The sequence below is a fragment of the Melitaea cinxia genome, chromosome 20 (genome assembly GCF_905220565.1).
Source record: "Melitaea cinxia chromosome 20, ilMelCinx1.1, whole genome shotgun sequence".
NCBI lineage: Eukaryota > Metazoa > Arthropoda > Insecta > Lepidoptera > Nymphalidae > Melitaea > Melitaea cinxia.
In genome coordinates, this window is record NC_059413.1 from 123,594 (window position 1) to 142,524 (window position 18,931).

General features: G+C 65.4%; 2 protein-coding genes across 2 annotated transcripts; both read right to left on the reverse strand.

The window, feature by feature from the left end:
• Positions 1 to 454: 454 nt before the first annotated feature.
• Positions 455 to 10,893, reverse strand: LOC123663593. The gene is made up of 3 exons (XM_045598263.1): positions 10,231 to 10,893; positions 3,871 to 9,143; positions 455 to 653 (listed from the first exon to the last, which is right to left on the reverse strand). The coding sequence occupies exons 1-3, from the start codon at positions 10,891 to 10,893 to the stop codon at positions 455 to 457; spliced, it is 6,135 nt and encodes a 2,044-aa protein (XP_045454219.1).
• Positions 10,894 to 15,391: 4,498 nt separating this feature from the next.
• Positions 15,392 to 17,242, reverse strand: LOC123663594. The gene has a single exon (XM_045598264.1). It carries the CDS (start codon positions 17,240 to 17,242, stop codon positions 15,392 to 15,394), a length of 1,851 nt encoding a protein of 616 aa, XP_045454220.1.
• Between the last annotated feature and the right edge of the window lie 1,689 nt (positions 17,243 to 18,931).

The following is an 18,931-nucleotide window of genomic DNA, read 5'->3' on the forward strand; positions in this document are numbered from 1 at the left end:
CCTGCCCACTCTGTCCGACGGCGGGGTAAGCGCACGCCGAACCCATCCACCCCCCCGTGGTGACACAGTGCGCGAGCGCTGTGCCACCTGATGCGCTCACGGGACAACTCTAATGTAGAGCGCCGGAATGCATCCCCACACGCGTCGGTCGTCAGCCGCGACGGGCAGCAGTGCCGCGATTGTGATACTGCTGCCCGTCCCGTTGCCCAGGGTGCACCACGAGGAGGTCACCGACAAGCACCCCAACCTAACCTAACCTAACCTAACCTAACCTAACCTAACCTAACCTAACCTAACCTAACCTAACCTAACCTAACCTAACCTAACCTAACCTTTTTTTTTTTTTTTTTTTTTTTTTTTTTTTTTTTTTTTTTTTTTTTTTACGCTGGAAAATGCATTTACGCACCCCCGCCACCCGAAGGCGACGGAAGTCTGAGACTCCCGGCAAGCCAGACTACTCAGTAAAAACCAGCGGCGCCACTCCCTCGCCATTGCCGAAGTCGCAGGAATCAAGAAAATTCTTCTGCAAACTCCGGCGGCGTTGCCCTTGCGGGCCCATCCCGTTCCTAGTGGGTGGCACGCGGTGGCACCGCGCGCACCAACCCGGGCAGAGGTTGGCCGAAAACCCGACCGCCCTCTGCCTGGCGCTCAGGCTGCCCCGCACCGCCCGGACAGTGCTAACGTGAGTCAACACAGGCCGGAACGGCGCAAGGGAAAGCGCCTAAGCACCACCCCCCCCCGAGGCGGGCAAGCGAGCCCACCCACCCCGTCCCCAGCGCAGGGGAAGGAAAAACCAACCCCCACGTCTCCGCGCCCTCACGGCGCCTGCACTCACAAGTCCGCTCTGGGCAGAGCAGTACCCGGAGTGCACCTACCCGCGCGCACGCGCGCCACGGGGCGAGCGAGCGAACTCGTCGTTACATCGAGTTCGCTCGCTCGACCCGTCCTCCTCTCCCCGCACCGCATCGCAGTGCCACCCCAGCGAGTGAGCCAAGCTCGAACCCGCAACTACCCCACGGGTCCGCCGGACTGCACCGACAACCGAGCAAAAGCTCAAGGGAGCCAGCACAGACCGGCCCTCCCGCAACTGGTCCGCCGGATTGCACCAGCAACCGAGCAAGCTCAAGGGAGCCAGCACAACCCGGCCAGCACTCCGCGCCCCAGCGCCACAGGACGAGCGAGCCAGACCGCCCGGACCCACCCGCCCTGTCCCTCCCGGCTAGGCGAAAAGCCCCACCTCCAACGCCAGGATCGCACCGAACAACCGAGCAAGCTCCAGGGAGCCCAGCGCGACCCGGCAACCACCCTACGGCTCCGCCGAACTGCACCGACAACCGAGCCAAAGCTCCAGGGAGTCAGCACAGCCCGACTCTCACGCAACACGTCCGCCGGGTTGCACCAGCAACCGAGCAAGCTCCAGGGAGCCAGCACAACCCGGCCAGCACCCCGCGCCACAGCGCCTCAGGGCGAGCGAGCGAACCCGCCCACCCCGTCCACCTCCTGGAGCGCCCCGGCACTCCGATGCGCTTTCGCGCCCTACCCCCTGGTTTTGGTCCGCGGGGGTCCGAGGACCCCTACCGCCTGCGCATCGCGGCAACGCAGGCGGCACTCCCCTATCCGCCAAACGGGGGACGCGCCCAGGTAGAAGACCAGGAACTCCTCCCAGACCGAAGTCTGGGGCCTGGGAACCTAACCTAACCTAACCTAACCTAACCTAACCTAACCTAACCTAACCTAACCTAACCTAACCTAACCTAACCTAACCTAACCTAACCTTTTTTTTTTTTTTTTTTTTTTAACGCTGGAAAATGCATTTACGCACCCCCGCCACCCGAAGGCGACGGAAGTCTGAGACTCCCGGCATGCCAGACTACTCAGTAAAAACCAGCGGCGCCACTCCCTCGCCATTGCCGAAGTCGCAGGAATCAAGAAAATTCTTCTGCAAACTCCGGCGGCGTTGCCCTTGCGGGCCCATCCCGTTCCTAGTGGGTGGCACGCGGTGGCACCGCGCGCACCAACCCGGGCAGAAGTTGGCCGAAAACCCGACCGCCCTCTGCCTGGCGCTCAGGCTGCCCCGCACCGCCCGGACAGTGCCAACGTGAGTCAACACAGGCCGGGACGGCGCAAGGGAAAGCGCCTAAGCACCACCCCCCCCGAGGCGGGCAAGCGAGCCCACCCACCTCGTCCCCAGCGCAGGGGAAGGTAAAACCAACCCCCACGTCTCCGCGCCCTCACGGCGCCTGCACTCACAAGTCCGCTCTGGGCAGAGCAGTACCCGGAGTGCACCTACCCGCGCGCATGCGCGCCACGGGGCGAGTGAGCGAACTCGTCGTTACATCGAGTTCGCTCGCTCGACCCGTCCTCCTCTCCCCGCACCGCATCGCAGTGCCACCCCAGCGAGTGAGCCAAGCTCGAACCCGCAACTACCCCACGGGTCCGCCGGACTGCACCGACAACCGAGCAAAAGCTCAAGGGAGCCAGCACAGACCGGCCCTCCCGCAACTGGTCCGCCGGATTGCACCAGCAACCGAGCAAGCTCAAGGGAGCCAGCACAACCCGGCCAGCACACCGCGCCCCAGCGCCACAGGACGAGCGAGCCAGACCGCCCGGACCCACCCGCCCTGTCCCTCCCGGCTAGGCGAAAAGCCCCACCTCCAACGCCAGGATCGCACCGAACAACCGAGCAAGCTCCAGGGAGCCCAGCGCGACCCGGCAACCACCCTACGGCTCCGCCGAACTGCACCAACAACCGAGCCAAAGCTCCAGGGAGTCAGCACAGCCCGACTCTCACGCAACACGTCCGCCGGGTTGCACCAGCAACCGAGCAAGCTCCAGGGAGCCAGCACAACCCGGCCAACACCCCGCGCCTAAGCGCCTCAGGGCGGGCGAGCGAACCCGCCCACCCCGTCCACCTCCCGGAGCGCCCCGGCACTCCGATGCGCTTTCGCGCCCTACCCCCTGGTTTTGGTCCGCGGGGGTCCGAGGACCCCTACCGCCTGCGTATCGCGGCAACGCAGGCGGCACTCCCCTATCCGCCAAACGGGGGACGCGCCCAGGTAGAAGTCCAGGAACTCCTCCCAGACCTAGGTCTGGGGCCTGGGAACCTAACCTAACCTAACCTTTTTTTTTTTTTTTTTTTTTTACGCTGGAAAATGCATTTACGCACCCCCGTCACCCGAAGGCGACGGAAGTCTGAGACTCCCGGCGGGGAGTGCAATGCCGGACTACTCAGTAAAAACCAGCGGTGCCCTCGTCGTCCTGGTGGGGCGCCACGGGACCACTAAAAGTATTCGCCATGACGCCCCGGACGGTGGGCCTGCCTGCGGGTGCCGGGCAGGCCGCCTCCGGTTGTAGAGCGCTCCCGGGCACCGAGAGCGCTCCCTCATCGCCGCAGGGAGAAGAGGGGCACGCGGAGCGCCCCCGCGCCGAGCCCGATGCAGAGGACGGAGGAGCGCGCCGCCACGCCTCCCCCCCCCCGCCCCCCACCCACCGCGGAAGCACCCCGCGCGCCCCCCTCCCACCCGCGACTTGCGGGAAGGAGAGGGGCGCGCGGAGCGCCCCCGCGCCAAGCACGATGCGGAGGGAAGGGTAGCGGCCCAGCGACGCCTCCCCCCCCACACCGCGCCCGCCACGAGGGCGCCCCGCGCGCCCCCCTCCCCCCCGCGACTTGCGAGGAGGAGAGGGGCGCCGGCTGCGCCCCCGCGTCAAGCACGATGCGGAGGGTGGAGGAGCGCGTAGCGACGCCTCCTCCGTCCCGCCGGTCGCCTCCTTCGTAGCGCGTCGGCGTGAGCGTCGGCTTCGCGCTCACGCTCCGCAGCCTCCTTCAGCGAAATAACTTCTTCGCAGAAGGAGGCCACGGCCGACCAGGACCTCGCGCTGCCGAGCATGGAGCGGACCACGCTCGACAGCGCGAGGTCTCCGCCGATGACCGCCACGAGGGCCCTCCGCTGAGGGTCCCAGGCGGCGCACTCTTCTAGCGTGTGGCGCGCCGTGTCAATCGGAGCACCGCACTCGTGACAGGCAGGGGTGGCTTCCCTCCTCGCGATCTGGTGCAGGTACTTACCAAAGCAACCATGCCCGGTAAGCACCTGCGTCAGGCGGAAGGTCAGAACCCCGTGCCGCCTTTGGACCCAGCGACTTAAGTGTGGACGTATCGCGTCCACCGTCACCGTGCCCGCCGCCGGAGACCCCAGGCTCTCCTCCCACTTGATCATCAGGGCCCTCTTAGCTTGAGCCCTGATGTCCATCGCTCGGTCCGTACTACGGACCTGCCCTTCTCCAGCTCTGAGGCTCGACTTTGCCGCGTACACTCTCGCGAGCATCTCCGCCTGGAGTTCCCAGGGCGGATCGCCCGCGAGGAGCGTGGCCGCCGTCCACGACACCGTACGGTATCCCCGTATCGCTCTCACCGCTATGGCCCTCTGGGGTCTCCGCAGGAGAGCCTTGTTGTCGCGAGACGCGAGAGCGTCGGCGAACACGGGGGCACCGTACAGTGCCATGCTGCGAACTATGCCGACGTATAGACGTCGGCATGGCGAGTCCGGGCCGCCTACGTTGGGCAGAAGTCTGCCCAGCGCGGCGGCGGCTTTCTCGAGCCTCGGAGCGAGCTCTCTAAAGTGCGGACCGAAGCTCCACCGGCCGTCCAGGGTTAGGCCGAGATATTTCATCTGGGCCTTGACGGCGATCTCCACCCCCTGTACGACCACACGCGCACCTCGGGGGGGGCCTCTTCGTGGGCCGTGGAAGAGGAGGGCCTCCGTCTTCGACAAGGAGACCCTCAGGCCCAGTGCCTCGATGCGGCCGACCGCTATCGTCGCGCCGGTTCGCGCCAGACCGGCCGCCTCTTCGAAGCTGCCGCCCCGGGCCGTCAGCAGAGTGTCGTCCGCGTAGCAGATGACACTGAGCCCGGGCGGCAGTGGCGTCCGCAGCAGCCAGTCGAAGCCGACGTTCCACAGGGTCGGTCCGAGGACGGAGCCCTGCGGAACGCCGCACTCGACGCGACGGCGATACAGTCGGCCGTCGCCCCCCTCCCATAGGACCTCTCTCTCGCGGAGGTACGCCTCCAGCAGACTCTGGAGATATGGAGGCACGTCCTGATACTTCAGTGCCTCCACAATCGTCTCAACAGGAATGCTGTTGAAGGCGTTCGACACGTCCAGCGAGATGGCCAGGAGAACGTCTCCGCTGGCCACCACCTCCGCGGAGAGGGACCTAAGGGCGTTCAGAGCGTCCAGGGTGGAGCGGCCCGCCCTGAACCCGTACTGAGCGTTCGACAGACCCGGCCCCGACTCGTCGAGGTGCCGGACGAGACGGTCCGCGAGAATCTTCTCGAAGAGTTTGGCCGTCTCGTCCAGCAGCACGATCGGCCTGTACGCGGAGGGAGAGTCGACAGGTCGGCCCTCCTTACGTATCAGGCACAACCGGCCCGTCTTCCACGGCTTCGGGAACTGCCCGGAAGCTAGACACTTGTCGAACAGTCCCCGAAGTTCTCCTCTCAGGTGTTCCAGGGCGATATACAATACTCGCCCCGGAACACCATCCGGCCCCGGCGCCGTCTTCTTGGCCCTGAGACGCTCGAGGGCCGTATCCATCTCCCCCTCCGAGATGCCGGGTGGGGAGGGCGGGTCGAACTCGGTCCGAGAAGACGGCGACGGCGTCGCCATCGTCGGGGGAACATGTACGGGACGGTGCGGAAACAGTTCCGACACCGTCCGCCAGAGGAGATCCGGCGGCATCGTTTCCGTCACGGGGGCGCCCTGCGCGCGAAGCTTGCTTCGCGCAGCGCGATAGGGACGGCCCCATGGATCTCGGTTTAGACCCGCCAGCAGCTCCTTCCAGGCGGCGTCCTTCCCTCGGCTGATGGCGTGCTGCAGGGCCTGCTTTGCCGTGCGGTATGCATCCCGCAGCTCCGCCTCCAGAGCCGGATCCCTGGCGCTGCGCCTCCGACAGCGTTGATACGCCCGGCGGGCGGTCATGCTGGCCGCACGGAGCTCCGCTATTTCGGGCGACCACCAGTACACCGCCCGCCGTCCTAGCGGGCGGCGGCCGACCTTCGGCATGGCCGCATCGCAGACGTTGGCCAACGACCTACGAAAGCGGCAAGCCAGCTCATCCACGCTGGCACCATCGGCGTCGCGGTGGTTCGCCCACCGCTGGACGATTGCGGCCTCGCGCGCCGCCTCGACGTCGAGCCTGCTTAGGGCCCAGCGGGGTAGCCTGCTCGGGCCCCTCGACCGATCTGCTGACGAGGACGGGGTGGAGACTCCGAACCTGATATAGTTGTGGTCCGAGAGAGTCTCCACCCCCTCCTCCACTCTCCAGTCTGTCACTCTCCGCGCGATTGCGGGGCTGGCGAACGAGAGGTCCACCACGGAACCCCCGCGCAATCGCACGCACGTCTGAACGTTTCCAACGTTCAGGAGTGACAGACCAGAGAGGAGGGCCCAATCCTCGACGGCCCGCCCCCTCGCATCCGTGTTCGGGTTGCCCCAGGCTCGGGACTTGGCGTTGAAGTCGCCGAGAACTATCACGGCTCTCGGCGATTGTCGGCATACCGCAGCTCTGACGGTGTCGAGGAAGACCTCGAAGTCCGCCAGGCTGCGGTTGGGGGAAAAGTAGAGGCCGATGACCGCATACTCTCCCCACGTCACCACGACGTATCCCGAGCCGCGCTCCACGAGTGCGAGGGGGCGGGTAGCGGAACTGCCTAGTGCGACCGCCACCGTGCCGTCGAGATCCCCCAACCAGTTCGGTTGGGGGGGAACCCAGTACGGTTCGCAGACGACGGCCACATCGATCATCCACTGCGCCATGGACTGGGTCAACAAGTCCTGAGCCCTGGCGCAGTGGTTGAGATTGGCTTGGAGGAAGCTGTGATGTCTGAGTAATCCATGGATCACATCAGACATCACAACCTCCACCTCCCCCGCCGCGGCCGGGGGGGCAACGCCGTCTGCGGCTGTCTGGCTTGCGGTCTCTCGGGGGGCCCGGGTTCCGAGGGCCCCCTTTCCTTTCGAGGTCGCAGGCCTGCACCTGCGGCCGCACATGATGTGCCCCGAGGGTTTACCTCCCTCGGCGCACACCACGCAGCGCGGTGTCTTCTCCGGGCAGGAGGCGACCTTGTGCCCCGCGTTCCCGCATTTAAAGCAGAGGTCGCCCCTGTCGACAGACGCCGGACACTTCGGGCGCGTGTGGCCCAACCCCATGCACTTAAAGCAGCGCATGGGGAGCGCCTCCAGGGCCGACACTCGCACCGAGCTCCAGCCGATCAGTAGCCTGCCCCCCTCGGTCAGCGCTTTCGCAACCGAGACGGGGCAGGTTACGACGGTGGAGCCCATGCCGCCGAAGCCGGAGCGGATCGCCCCGACCCTCACCGTGCCGACGTCGGACGATGTCGCCTTCGCGACCGCCGCCGCCACCCTCTCGGGAGTGGCCGTGTCATCCAGGCCCGAGATGCGCACCTGCGCGGTCTTAACGGGCCTGACGACAGTGGCCACGTCCGAGAGGGCCTCCCTGAGCCGGCTGGCGAGCCGGTCGGCCTTCTCCTCTTTGTCGGAACCGGGGATCTCGAGCATCCTCGCTCCCGTCGCCGTATGACGGAAGAGGATGCGCTCGATCCCCAGTTCCTCCAATTTCACGGTGTCTTCAGCCGACCGGAAGATGGAGTCGTAAGTTTGACCCTTCTCTACAGCCGCCGGCTGCAGCTGGACGACGACTGCCGCAGTCTTCGGGGCCTTGAATTTGGCCTTAACCGTCGCCTTTGTTGCCGGCCTTCCGGGCTGCTTGGTCGGCTTGGCGGTCGGCTTGGCGGCCGGTCGCGCGGACGACGCCGCGGCTGGCTTGCCAGTCGGCTTCACCGCAGGGGCGGCAGTCCGGCCTTCGACTGCAGGTGTAGATGGAGGGGCGGAGGACTTCCCTTTCCCCTTCCTCTTGCCCTTCCCTCTTTTAACCACTGTTGCCCAGGTTTCCTCCCGGGCAACCGTGGAGGGGGCCGCCGACGTAGTGGCCGCCGTCTCAGGGCGTCGAGGTCCACCAGCTCCCAGTTGGGGGCGGACCGACGGAGCCGGCGGCAGCCTCTCCTCGATCTGCGCCAGCCGGACGTTCATCATATCGCCCAGCGAGCAGGTCAAGGAGTGCTTGAACTCCTCTAGCATGGCCGCCACCGGAAGTGTCGCAGGTGGACCGGCGACTGAGGCGTTGGCAGCGGCGGCGGCGGCGGCGGCGGCGTTAGCGGCCGCTTCCGTCTTCGCCTCGGCGAAGCCGCGCCGCATCGCCTTCAGCTCCGTTTTCATTGCCTCTATTTCGATCCTGAAGCGGCGGTTCTCCGCTCGGAGCCGCCTCACTTCATCGGCCTCGGTCCTAGAGGCAAAGGCGTCGACCACCTCGCTCAGGTCCGTCGCGGACCTCTTCAGCTTTGCGACGAACTCGCCTTTGAGGTTCCCGGATTTCCGGGCAACCTCTAGTATTACGGCGAGTCCCTCGCCCGCGCGCGCCCTGAGTTCCTGCGCGTTGAGCGCAACAACGTCGTCTACGATCGACGAGCCGACGTCGGACTCGTTGTCGATGAGTATGTTTACGGGTTCCGGCCGGACAGGTGCTGGCTTGAGGAACTTTTCGCGGGAAGGACCCGCCGTGGTTCCTCTCGCCTTTCCCCTTCTCGCCGTGTTAATTTTAGCGAGGCCCGCGCCCTCGGCCTCCGTGTCCGAACCGTCACGCCCAGACGCGAAGGTCGAGGATGAGGGTCGCTTCCGCCGTCCCGTCAAGGCAATATGCCTGTCAGGGGATCCCGAAACCATGTCTGTATCGGTGTCCGTTTTGTCGTCCGCAGCCAGAACCGCAAAACGGTTTCCACCTTTGTCCTGGCCCTTAGAAGGGCCTTTTTGGCGTGAGAGGAATCTCCCCTTGCGATCTCGCGAGGGGAGACCAGTCCTCGAGAGTGACGGCTCGTTTGAGCCGCCACTCCGAAGGCTGTTATCGGAGTCCGTATTTCTTGCAGAGGTCGCACCGCCCTTCCCGGGCACAACGTCAACGCCCATATGGGGCGAATCACAGTAACAAAGGGTGCCCTCCCCAGAATCGAACGGGCAGCGTGCATCCGAAGATGCACGGAGGGATTCTCCTTTGCCGGAGGCGCAGGTACCCTCCTGGGGTAGTTTCGTTTTAGTCTTTGTTTCCATGATTAATAGGGCTATTTCACAGCTTAGATTTTTAATCGGGGTTTACTCCCCTAGGCCGCGCGGCTGACAAGCCGCTAAAGGTGCGCCCACACCTACTGGTTTTGGTCCGCGGGGGTCCGAAAACCCCTACCACCCGCTCAGTGCGAGTGGCGTTCCCCTATCCGCCACCGTGGGGACGCGCCCAGTAGAAGTCCAGCAACTCCTCCCCTTGGAGCCTAGGTCCCAGACCTAAGTCCGAGACCCAGGCCCCAAAGGCCTGGGAACCTAACCTAACCTAACCTAACCTAACCTAACCTAACCTAACCTAACCTAACCTAACCTAACCTAACCTTTTTTTTTTTTTTTTTTTTTTTTTTTTACGCTGGAAAATGCATTTACGCACCCCCGTCGCCCGAAGGCGACGGAAGTCTGAGACTCCCGGCGGGGAGTGCAATGCCGGACTACTCAGTAAAAACCAGCGGTGCCCTCGTCGTCCTGGTGGGGCGCCACGGGACCACTTAAAGTATTCGCCATGACGCCCCGGACGGTGGGCCTGCCTGCGGGTGCAGGGCAGGCCGCCTCCGATTGTAGAGCGCTCCCGGGCACCGAGAGCGCTCCCTCATCGCCGCAGGGAGAAGAGGGGCACGCGGAGCGCCCCCGCGCCGAGCCCGATGCAGAGGACGGAGGATCGCGCCGCCACGCCTCCCCCCCCCCCCCACACCACACCCGCCGCGGAAGCACCCCGCGCGCCCCCCTCCCACCCGCGACTTGCGGGGAGGAGAGGGGCGCGCGGAGCGCCCCCACGCCAAGCACGATGCGGAGGGAGGGGGAGCGACCCAGCGACGCCTCCCCCCCACACCGCGCCCGCCACGAGGGCGCCCCACGCGCCCCCCTCCCCCCCGCGACTTGCGAGGAGGAGAGGGGCGCCGGCTGCGCCCCCGCGTCAAGCACGATGCGGAGGGTGGAGGAGCGCGTAGCGACGCCTCCTCCGTCCCGCCGGTCGCCTCCTTCGTAGCGCGTCGGCGTGAGCGTCGGCTTCGCGCTCACGCTCCGCAGCCTCCTTCAGCGAAATAACTTCTTCGCAGAAGGAGGCCACGGCCGACCAGGACCTCGCGCTGCCGAGCATGGAGCGGACCACGCTCGACAGCGCGAGGTCTCCGCCGATGACCGCCACGAGGGCCCTCCGCTGAGGATCCCAGGCGGTGCACTCTTCTAGCGTGTGGCGCGCCGTGTCAATCGGAGCACCACACTCGTGACAGGCAGGGGTGGCTTCCCTCCTCGCGATCTGGTGCAGGTACTTACCAAAGCAACCATGCCCGGTAAGCACCTGCGTCAGGCGGAAGGTCAGCACCCCGTGCCGCCTTTGGACCCAGCGACTTAAATGTGGACGTATCGCGTCCACCGTCACCGTGCCCGCCGCCGGAGACCCCAGGCTCTCCTCCCACTTGATCATCAGGGCCCTCTGAGCTTGAGCCCTGATGTCCATCGCTCGGTCCGTACTACGGACCTGCCCTTCTCCAGCTCTGAGGCTCGACTTTGCCGCGTACACTCTCGCGAGCATCTCCGCCTGGAGTTCCCAGGGCGGATCGCCCGCGAGAAGCGTGGCCGCCGTCCACGACACCGTACGGTATCCCCGTATCGCTCTCACCGCTATGGCCCTCTGGGGTCTCCGCAGGAGGGCCTTGTTGTCGCGAGACGCGAGAGCGTCGGCGAACACGGGGGCACCGTACAGTGCCATGCTGCGAACTATGCCGACGTATAGACGTCGGCATGGCGAGTCCGGGCCGCCTACGTTGGGCAGAAGTCTGCCCAGCGCGGCGGAACCTAACCTAACTTAACCTAACCTAACCTAACCTAACCTAACCTTTTTTTTTTTTTTTTTTTTTTTTAACGTGGGGAAAATCCGTCATGGACACCCTCCGGTAGGGGGGGCTCGGAGGGGATTCAGACTCTTACTGAATAAAAACCGCCACGTGTGTTCTACCGTGCGCCTATGTGGCGGGATCACAAGGACGCTTGTCAGCTCATTCGCAACCCCGCCGGCGCTTGCCCTTTCGGGCCCACCGCGGTGCAAGCACCTCGGAGGACGCACTCGAACACGAAGCGCGCCCTCCCCTCCTCGGGGGGACCGTGCAAGTCGGACGACGAATCCCCCGACCCATCGCCCGCGTGGCCCCCCCGCGGGCAGGGGGACACCCCCCGCCCGCATCGCGCCTGTGGGTACAATCCCGCGCCGCCCCGGCGCCCCAGGCCTAGCCCGGCGACTCGGCTCACCAGGCACCTAGCCCGGGGCGGACAATGTCAGCCCGACGAAGCCGACAAAGGCCAGGGTGGCCGCAGTCAAGGCCCTCTAGCCGACCGCAGCCTCGGCGCGAGAGAGCGCCCCCGCACGTCTTAGGGCGGGCGAGCGAACCCGCCCACCCCACTCCCCGCACCGCGTCGCAGTGTCATACCCTCACCGACGGCAACCTACGTGCCACCCCGCACCGCGCACGACCTCCGAACTGAAAGACGGGCTTTCCGGGCCCCCTTCTCGGAGCGAGGAACGAGTCGGCAAGACCGTCAGTCCGCAAGACCCGCCCCCGGTGATCCAAGTCCGAGACCCGTCCCGTCCCGGGCCGAAAGACGAGCCGCAGACCCCCATAAGTCCGCAAACCCGCCCCCGGTGATCCGGGACCGAGACCCGACCCCGGCCCCGGAGTTAATCCAGGACCGAGACCCGCCCCTGGAGCGGAAGACAACGTTTCCGGTGATCCAGGACCAGCCCAGAGGACCTTCCCCTCCTTAGGAGCGCGCCCAACGGCCTCGACACCCCTATGCGCTTTCGCGCCTCCCGGAGCGCGACCCAAAGGCCCCGGCACTCCAAACGCGCCTACGCACGTCCTCCCCGCGCCGCGTCGCAGCGCCAAACCCTCACCGACGGCAACCTACGTGCCATCCCGCACCGCGCACGACCTCTGAACCGAAAGACGGGCTTACTGAGCCCCATTCTCGGAGCGAGGAACGAGTCGGCAAGACCGTCAGTCCGCAAGATCCGCCCCCGGTGATCCGAGTCCGAGACCCGTCCCGTCCCGGGCCGAAAGACGAGTCGCAGACCCCCATAAGTCCGCAAACCCGCCCCCGGTGATCCGGAACCGAGACCCGACCCCGGCCCCGGAGTTAATCCAGGACCGAGACCCGCCCCTGGAGCGAAAGACAACGCTTCCGGTGATCCAGGACCAGCCCAGAGGACCTTCCCTTCCCTAGGAGCGCGCCACACGGCCTCGACACCCCTATGCGCTTTCGCGCCTCCCGAAGCGCGACCCAAAGGCCCCGGCACTTCAATGCGCTTTCGCGCCCTCCTCCCTGGTTTTGGTCCGCGGGGGTCCGAGGACCCCTACCGCCCGCGTCTCGCTAGTAACGCAGGCGGCACTCCCCTATCCGCCACCCGGGGGACGCGCCCAGGTAGAAGACCAGGAACTCCTCCCAGACCTAGGTCTGGGGCCTGGGAACCTAACCTAACCTAACCTAACCTTTTTTTTTTTTTTTTTTTTTTTTTTTTTTTTTTTTTTTTTTTTTACGTTGGAAAATGCATTTACGCACTGACCCCGCCACCGAAAGCTCGGCAGCGGGAGTGTGGGGCTCCCGGCGGTAGGTGCAATGCCAGACTACCCACTAAAAACCAACGGTGTCCACCTTCGTCGCCCGTGCCGGGGTCGCAGGAAACCGAATTCTTCTGCAAACCCCGGCGGCGTGCCTCGTCAGGCCCTTTCCCGTCCTCGTGGAGGAGGTGGCGCGCGGGGGACACCGCGCGCGCCTACCCGGCAGATTTTGGTCTGCCTAGCGTCTAGGGAGGGAGGCGGTTATCGTGCGCCAGCCTCCGACGCCCGGTCCTTTTGCGGCGGAGGGGGAGGTCGGTGGTGTCCTCCCTCACCCGCTCCGCCGCCTCCTTCTGCGCCATCACCCGCTCACAGTATGCGAGGACGGCGTCCCAGCACCTTTCGCTGCCAGTCATGGCAGAAATCACGGCCGGCAGCGAAAGGTCCGGCCCAACTACGCTTCGGAGCTCTTCGCGCTCCTCCGCCCACGCCGGACACTCTTCCAACATGTGTTGCGCCGACTCGTCGTCACAATCCTGGCAGTGGTGGCAACGAGGAGAGGGCTCCCTCCCGGCGACCCGACACAGGTACCCCCCGAAGCAACCGTGCCCCGAGAGGACCTGCGTGGCGCGGAAGGTTAGGACGCCATGTCGTCTGTCCAACCACTGCCGAAGAACCGGCCGAACCGCATCGATCGTCCGGTGCCCCGCACTCGGACGCTCGAGCCTCACAACCCACTCCGCGATCGCGGCATCCCGCTCTCGCCTCAGGTGTTCTGCAAGCCGTGGTGCCGGACTGAGGGTCCCGGACGCCAGACTCCGAAGCCGTCGGTATGACGACGCCAGAGAGACCGCGTCCAGGTCCCAGGGCAGGACTCCAGCCAGCACGCACGCTGCCTCGCCTCGATGTCAATAGACACCGCCACGACGACGTCGCCCCGGGCCACCGCTTCCTGCACCTGGGCACGGACGCACAGCACGGCATCCACGGTAGAACGGCCACTGCGGAAGCCGAACTGCACGTCCGAGAGGTCGGGTCCTCGACGCCCGAGGTGCGCCACCAGACGCGCGGCCACGACGCGCTCGAACAGCTTGGCGAGCTCGTCGAGGAGGACGATTGGGCGGTAAGCCGACGGTGACTCCGCCGGCCGGCCTTCCTTCCTGAGGAGGACTAACCTGCCTGTCTTCCACCGCTGTGGAATTATGGCTTGAGCCAGACAGGCAGAGAATAGCCCTCTAACTTGCGGCGCCAGGTGGTTCAGCGCCACCGCCCACGCCCTCCCCGGAATCCCATCCGGGCCTGGAGCGACGTTCTTCCGTCGCAGCCGCGCGACTGCTTCCCCGAATTCGGACTCCCCGACCTCCGGTGCCTCCTCTCCGACGTCTCGATCCTCTCCCCGCGGTGCCATCGACGGCGGCTCGTGCTCGGCCGGCGCCGTCGGGAACAGGGCCGCGACCACCTCACGGACCACTTCGGTGTCCAGGGTCTCCGTGAGTGGAGGAGCCCAGGGACGGACCTTGCTGCGTACCCGCTTGTAGGGCATCCCCCACGGGTCGCTGTTCAGTCCGTCCAGCATTTCCTCCCTGGCCGCGGCCTGCGACTCGCCGATGGCACGACGGAGGCTGGCTTTGGCTGCCGTGTAAAGGGCGTACAGCCGCTCGCCCTCCTCCTCGTGCCGTGTCCTGTCCTGCGAAGCGGGGGGCGTCCTGAAGATGCGCCTCCTGCAGCGCGTGTACTGGCGTCGGACGGCCACGCACTCCCTGCGCAGCTGCGCTATCGTCTCCGACCACCAGTACACCTGAGCCCGCCCGGGGCGACCCCTCGACCGCGGCATGGCCGCGTCGCACGCGTCGGTCATTCTGGCCACCAGCCAGTCTGCCACCCTGTCCGGTGGACCGTCGACGCGCGGCTGACACGACGCCACAATCGCCGCTTCGTCGAGTCGCTCCTGGTCGAGACGCTTCAGCTGCCACCGAGGACCCTCCTCCGCCGGGGCGCGGCTGGAGCTTGGCGGCACCGCCGGACGAGCGGAGATCTCGAAGCGGATGTAACGATGATCCGAGAGAGTCTCCACGTCGTCCAGCACTCGCCAGTCCCGAACGCGGCGCGCGAGGCCGGGGCTCGCAAACGAAACGTCCACGATCGAGCCGCCCGACCTGCGCACGCACGTGTTGGCCGTCCCGCGATTGAGGACGGTCAGGCCGGTGGCAACGAGCCACTCCTCCAGAATCGCCCCCCGCGCATCTGTGGCAGGACACCCCCACAGACGTGACTTCGCATTGAAGTCGCCCAGCACGAGCACTTCCGCCGGATAAAGCCTACGCATGATCGACTCGGTCCCGTCGAGAAACGCCTCGAACTCGGCGACCGACTTGTTCGGGGAAAAATATGCCCCGACGATGGCCACCTCCCCCAGCAGTGCCGCGACGCAACCCGAGCCCCTCACAATGTTCGTAAAGGGCGGGGCGCCCGCGGCGACCTGGGTCACGATGGCCACCACGCCATCGTTATCGCCGATCCAGTTATCCCTCGGCGGGACCGAGTACGGCTCGGCCACCACCGCCGCCCGCACGGACCACTGTACCAGGCTCTGGACGAGGAGGTCCTGGGCCCTGGCACAGTGGTTCAGGTTGGCTTGGAGCACCTTAAGCGCCATTACTATGATTGGGTGTCCATTGTCACCTCCCCAGCTCTGTTGGCAGGCGGCGCGCGGGTTTTATTTTTGGTCGCCGCCTTCTTCCTCCTTCCCGCTTTATTGCGAGGGCACGCAACTAGGCTGTGCCCAGCCGGTTTTTTCTCCGCCTGGCATATGGGACAGCAAGCTTCGGCAGTACATTGCCGGCGAATGTGCCCCTCCTTGCCGCAGCGGTAGCACTGGCCGCTGCGGTCCACTCCCTTGTCACACTTCGCTGCCACGTGCCCAACCTCGTGGCAGCGATAGCATTGTTGCGGTCTCGTCTTCAACAGGGTCACACTCGCCGACACGAACCCGACGAGTAGGCGGCGCCCGTCGACCACTTTCTTCGCCGCCTCTACTGGCAGGCGAACCCACGCTGTCCCGATGCCGGCGAAGTTTTGCCGTACTTCGCCCACTTTTATCGATTCCTCGGCGCATCCTCCCGCCTTGGCGATCACGCCGGCCAGCTCCTGGGGAGTGACCGAGTCGTCTAACCCGGCCACCCGCAGGTCGGCGCACTTCTCCGGGCGGGTGACCGCCACGTCCTCGCCGACGACCGCCTTGATGCGCCGGGCTAGCTCCTCGGCCTTCTCCTTATTGCCGGTGCCGGGCAGCTCGAACCTTCGCACGCCGGTCTGAGAGACCCTATAGCGAGTCTCGACGCCCATGCTCGCTATAAGGCCGTCAGCCTTTATGGCACCGAGGACCTCCGCGTAGGTCCTCGTGCTGCCCGGCAACAGCGTCAGCTGCACCGCCGCCGATCGCGGCAATCGCAGCTTCGGCGTTTTTGGCTTTTTAGCCGGCCCACCTTTGTTCTGGGGCTGGGGCTGGTTTTTGGGCGGCCCCGCCTTTCTTCCTTTCCTCGCCACCACATTCCACCCCTCCGTCAGAGCGGCCGGAGCAGGTGGTAGGGGGCGAGGCTCGTTGGGCGCGGCGACTTGGGTAGCCGCACCCGCCTTCTTCTTTTTTTTCTTCTTCTTGGCAGACTGACTTGCAGACTTTGGGGCCGGGTTCGCTGGCGGAGTCAGCGTTGTGACCCCTGTCTGCGGCGGCGACGTTGCGATCTTCTTCGAAGCCGCCGGTGGTCCTTTTCGCACTTCAGACGCTTCAGGCAGGAGTCTGCCAGACTCCTCCAGCTTCGCCAGGCGGGAGTCGAGCATGGCGCCCACCCCCGCCATTATGCGGTCGATCAGTCCGTTTTCATTCGCGGGAGGGGCTGGAGTGGACGTCGAGCCCAGCTCACGCCTGATGTCGGCTACACTCTGTCGCAGCTCGGAGATCTCCGAGCGGAGCTGTACGTTCTCCGCTTCTAGGCGCTCGTTGGCCTCCCGCAGCTGCCTGACCTCGTCATTCGTCGTTCGGTGGTATAGGGCGCCGAGTACTTCGCCTATACCCTCGGCGGACTCATTCAGAGCTTTCTTGCTCGTCCCTTTGAGGTTCTTTGATATCTTAGTGACAGTAAGAATGGCCTCGACGTATTCTTGGGCCTTCCTGTGTAGATCAATGATCGAGCATTCCCCCGACACCGTCCCACCTTCCGAAATTATGTTGGATCGCGAAGCTCTCACTCTCTTTGAGATCTCAATGGCCTCGCTTTCGGCCTCAAGCTCGAGCTCCCTCTCGCACTGCTTGAGGTAGTCGGCCTTGGCCTTGGCGAGGCCAACATATTGCCCTGTCGTGGGCGGTCGACCACGACCCCTGCGCGCCGTGTGACACTTTCCTGCCGTGGACTTATCATCAGTGTCATCTGACGTGTCTTCTTCCCTATCGCGCTTCCGCTTCCAGAGCCGAGCGCGAGACGAGTCGGAGTCGCACGGTGATCGCGACCTCATGCCGACGTCAGTCAACTCTCCATCCGAAACAACTGCACCCTTCTCGGGCCTCTCCTCTACTCCGCCCTTCTCGGGCCTCTCGTCAATCTCCACACCATCATCATTTAAAATTGTTGATTTTTGAAATTCCATAACTGTTCCCACGAGTATGGGGGAAAGGGTGGTCAGCCCGAGGTAACACCCCTTGTACCTGGGCAAGCCTCGCGTAACCCCACTCTGGCCTCGGCGGGGCTACAGAGCAGGGGATCGCAGTAGTGACTGAACTACCCATCAGCCATGCATCCCCTCGCGCTGCGTCGCCGCTTGGGATTCGGGGTAATTTTTTATAGAGGTTTTCTTCCTCGCGGTCCGGCCGGTTAAGGCAAGACCCTCGGTCCCGTTCGTGGCCGCGAGACATGACCACGACACCACAAACGGGATTACGATAATAGGACGGTGAGCGAACAGGACTCCTGCCCACTCTGTCCGACGGCGGGGTAAGCGCACGCCGAACCCATCCACCCTCCCGTGGTGACACAGTGCGCGAGCGCTGTGCCACCTGATGCGCTCACGGGACAACTCTAATGTAGAGCGCCGGAATGCATCCCCACACGCGTCGGTCGTCAGCCGCGACGGGCAGCAGTGCCGCGATTGTGATACTACTGCCCGTCCCGTTGCCCAGGGTGCACCACGAGGAGGTCACCGACAAGCACCCCAACCTTTTTTTTTTTTTTTTTTAACGTGGGGAAAATCCGTCATGGACACCCTCCGGTAGGGGGGGCTCGGAGGGGATTCAGACTCTTACTGAATAAAAACCGCCACTTGTGTTCTGCCGTGCGCCTATGTGGCGGGATCACAAGGACGCTTGTCAGCTCATTCGCAACCCCGCCGGCGCTTGCCCTTTCGGGCCCACCACGGTGCAAAGCACCTCGGAGGACGCACTCGAACACGAAGCGCGCCCTCCCCTCCTTGGGGGACCGTGCAAGTCGGACGACGAATCCCCCGACCCATCGCCCGCGTGGCCCCCCCCGCGGGCAGGGGGACACCCCCCGCCCGCATTGCGCCTGTGGGTACAATCCCGCGCCGCCCCGGCGCCCCAGGCCTAGCCCGGCGACTCGGCTCACCAGGCACCTAGCCCGGGGCGGACAATGTCAGCCCGACGAAGCCGACAAAGGCCAGGGTGGCCGCAGTCAAGGCCCTCCAGCCGACCGCAGCCTCGGCGCGAGAGAGCGCCCCCGCACGCCTTAGGGCGGGCGAGCGAACCCGCCCACCCCACTCCCCGCACCGCGTCGCAGTGCCATACCCTCACCGACGGCAACCTACGTGCCACCCCGCACCGCGCACGACCTCTGAACCGAAAGACGGGCTTTCCGGGCCCCCTTCTCGGAGCGAGGAACGAGTCGGCAAGACCGTCAGTCCGCAAGACCCGCCCCCGGTGATCCGAGTCCGAGACCCGTCCCGTCCCGGGCCGAAAGACGAGTCGCAGACCCCCATAAGTCCGCAAACCCGCCCCCGGTGATCCGGAACCGAGACCCGACCCCGGCCCCGGAGTTAATCCAGGACCGAGACCCGCCCCTGGAGCGAAAGACAACGCTTCCGGTGATCCAGGACCAGCCCAGAGGACCTTCCCTTCCTTAGGAGCGCGCCCAACGGCCTCGACACCCCTATGCGCTTCCGCGCCTCCCGGAGCGCGACCCAAAGGCCCCGGCA

Bases quoted from the DNA above. Each gene is read 5' to 3' on its own strand.
- LOC123663593 (XM_045598263.1), bottom strand. From the start codon at position 10,893: ATGGCACTGTACGGTGCCCCCGTGTTCGCCGACGCTCTCGCGTCTCGC. The intron at 9,144-10,230 runs GTTATTTCGCTG...AAACTACCCCAG, and splicing joins TGGCCTCCTTCTGCGAAGAA to GAGGGTACCTGCGCCTCCGG. The intron at 654-3,870 runs GTCCTGGTCGGC...GGTGCGGGGCAG, and splicing joins TCCATGCTCGGCAGCGCGAG to CCTGAGCGCCAGGCAGAGGG.
- LOC123663594 (XM_045598264.1), bottom strand. From the start codon at position 17,242: ATGAGGTCGCGATCACCGTGCGACTCCGACTCGTCTCGCGCTCGGCTC.